Source organism: Protobothrops mucrosquamatus, unplaced genomic scaffold (assembly GCF_001527695.2).
Source record: "Protobothrops mucrosquamatus isolate PMUCROS unplaced genomic scaffold, P.Mucros_1.0 scaffold5748, whole genome shotgun sequence".
Classification (NCBI taxonomy): Eukaryota; Metazoa; Chordata; class Lepidosauria; order Squamata; family Viperidae; genus Protobothrops; species Protobothrops mucrosquamatus.
The window spans coordinates 14688-17308 of record NW_015391596.1 but is presented as its reverse complement, the minus strand read 5'-3'; the positions used below and the strand labels follow the sequence as shown (position 1 = coordinate 17308).

Genomic DNA, 2621 nt, shown 5'->3' with positions numbered 1-2621 from the left:
ATTGGAAACACAGCTGGTAATATTTGGTTTTAATTCGGCTTTTATCGGGGTTTATTTTTTGTATTTCTGTATTTTTGTATTTTGCATTTTTTGTATTGTGTGTATATTATTTGTTTTTAATATGCTGTGAACCGCCCTGAGTCCTATGGGAGAAGGGCGGTATACAAATTAAATTATCTATCTATCTATCTATCTATAAGAGGAAGCAGAGAAGCATGGATTGTCCCAAAGCAAATGGGGAAAACCAAAGAAAATTAAGTTTATTGGAAGATGTTATAAAGAGGCAGATTATGTACAGTTATTCCACGATTGCACCCTGAGTGTAAAGTGCTTCATAAGTAGGGTGAATATCCAAGCACACACACCCCGATTAATTCTTGTTTTTATTTTACCCCTTTGTTTGTTCTCCATTGACTGGCCTTGCACCTTCTGCCCTCCCAAGTCTTTGGACAGTGAGAAAACCACCTATCAATCCGTCCTGGATGCCATGAAAGTGATCGGTTTTATTTCTGAAGAGATCGATTCCGTGCAGAAGATCCTGGCAGCCATTTTACACTTGGTAAATGACATTGATTTGATATTTGACCGGCCCACTCTTCGAGGTGGGCCAGGGTCAGTAAACCGACATCATGTGAATGACTAGAACATAACTTTCTGGTAATAAGGTGTGATAACAGAATCTTGAAAACTGATAGGGGTACTTCCCAGCTCTCTTTATACTGAAGAAAATCAAGATGAGTCAATCTTGAGTTTCTTCCTCACCCTTTCCTGTCTAATTGAAGTAAGCCGATGCTTACAGAACAGTTGAACAGTTTCTTCTACCTTTTAAAAAATATAGACCATAGAATCACAGGGCTGGGAAGGGGACCTCGGAGGTCTTCTAATCCAACCCCCTGCTCAAGGCAATCAGTCTGCCGATTGTCAAAAAATTCAAGATGGCAGCTTAAATTTTGCAGTCACGGTTGCTATCTTGATTTTTTTATTATTTACTTCTCTCTTTTTTTAAACTATCTCTCCTGCTTCAATAGACTTCGCTTTCAGTCCTGACTGAATCTCTGATCTTCCCATCAAGAAAACAATTAACAAACTACCATGGTTACATGCTGGGGGTGATGGCTCCAGTTTTCAGAAACAATCTTCGATTAATATTTCTAGTTAGTTGGTTTAAGAATGTGGATTCGGATAAGAAACGGTTCGAGGCAGACAGAGACGAGAACTGTACAAAAAGTTGAACTACGAGGGCAATTCGGAAATAAACCTCCGTTTGGTTATCAATGACAGACATTCGCAGATGCAGAGCTTTCATTATACACATTAGAAAACAACAACATTACACTACTTTTTGACCGCCCTTCAAATTGAGGCGCTTGTCATAACGTCTTACAAAGTTTGAAATTCCTTAGTAGTCGTTGCTTGGCACCAAACTTGGGCTATGGCGGGGGGATCAAAAACATCCCAACGGAACTACTTCAAAAGTTCTAGTGTGCATCTAACGGTGTGCGGGCGAGCACTGTCGCAAACCGACACCACACTGGAAGTCGGCTTGCCCTGACGCTTGTTATGGATGGCTCGTCTGAGTTTTCGTAACGTTTCACAGTAGACTTCCAAATTGATGGTCCATAAACTTCGCTAGCCGTACTCCTTTGCCATCGTCACATTTGGCGGGAAGGGGTGCCATAGAAAATCCCGCCAAATGTGAAGATGTGAAAGGAGTACAGCTAGCGAAGTTTATGGAGTCTGGTTCGACCATCAATTCGGAAGTCCACTATGAAACATTACGAAAACTCAGACAAGCCTTCCATAACAAGTGTCGGGGCATGCTGAGTTCCGGTGTGGTGTCGGTTCGCGACAATGCTCACCCGCACACCACTAGACGCACCCGAGAACGTTTGAAGCCGCCTCCGTTAGGATGACCCGTATTTAAGGTCTGATGGATCCTTTTGTCCACTGACTTTCCAGGGCAACGTGAATTTCACCTGTTCCGGCGACGAGGTGGCCGTCGAGGACCCACAAGCGGTCTCCTACCTTGCGGAGTTGACTTCCACCGAGAGGGAGAGCCTCCTCAACACGCTCCTATACCGGACGGTGGCTACGGGCGGTGGCGAGGTGATCCAAAAAGGCCACAGTCACGATGAGGCCAACTACGCACGGGATGCCTGCGCCAAGGTAACGCCGAGATTCGGCTGGATACAAGACCATCCGTGGTCTGATGGGGTTTCGGGTGGATGTTGACCTGGTTGCGCAACTGCCTGCTTCATGTTAGGCAGGAATCTTATTTTTCCTCAGGATGTAAGAGAGTGGACTTGTATAGAGATCTCAGGAATAAACAGATATTTGGTTTGATTTTTTATTTCATTTTCATTTTATTTCACTTTACATTATTTATCTATCTATCTTTATTTTATTTATTTATTTTATTTATTTTTTATTTTATTTTATTTTATTATTTTATTTATTTTATTTTATTTTATTATAGTATTGTATTGTATTTTGTTTTATTATTTTATTTTATTTTTGTTTTACTTATTTTATTTATTTATTTAAATTTCATTTCCTTTTCATTTGACTTTACTTATTATTTTACTTATTTATTTTACTTTATTTATTTTTTTTTTTTATTT

At 40.4% G+C, this 2621-nt stretch overlaps 1 protein-coding gene across 1 annotated transcript in view; it reads left to right on the top strand.

The window, feature by feature from the left end:
- Window positions 1-2621, top strand: part of LOC107299943 (unconventional myosin-Ig-like) — a gene marked incomplete at both ends in the record, with an annotated part of 23973 nt that overhangs the window by 6808 nt on the left and 14544 nt on the right. The window contains 2 exons of the mRNA XM_015829287.1: window positions 443-559; window positions 1960-2166. Of these exons, the coding sequence (XP_015684773.1) occupies window positions 443-559; window positions 1960-2166 (324 nt within the window). The remainder of the gene's footprint in view (window positions 1-442; window positions 560-1959; window positions 2167-2621) is intronic.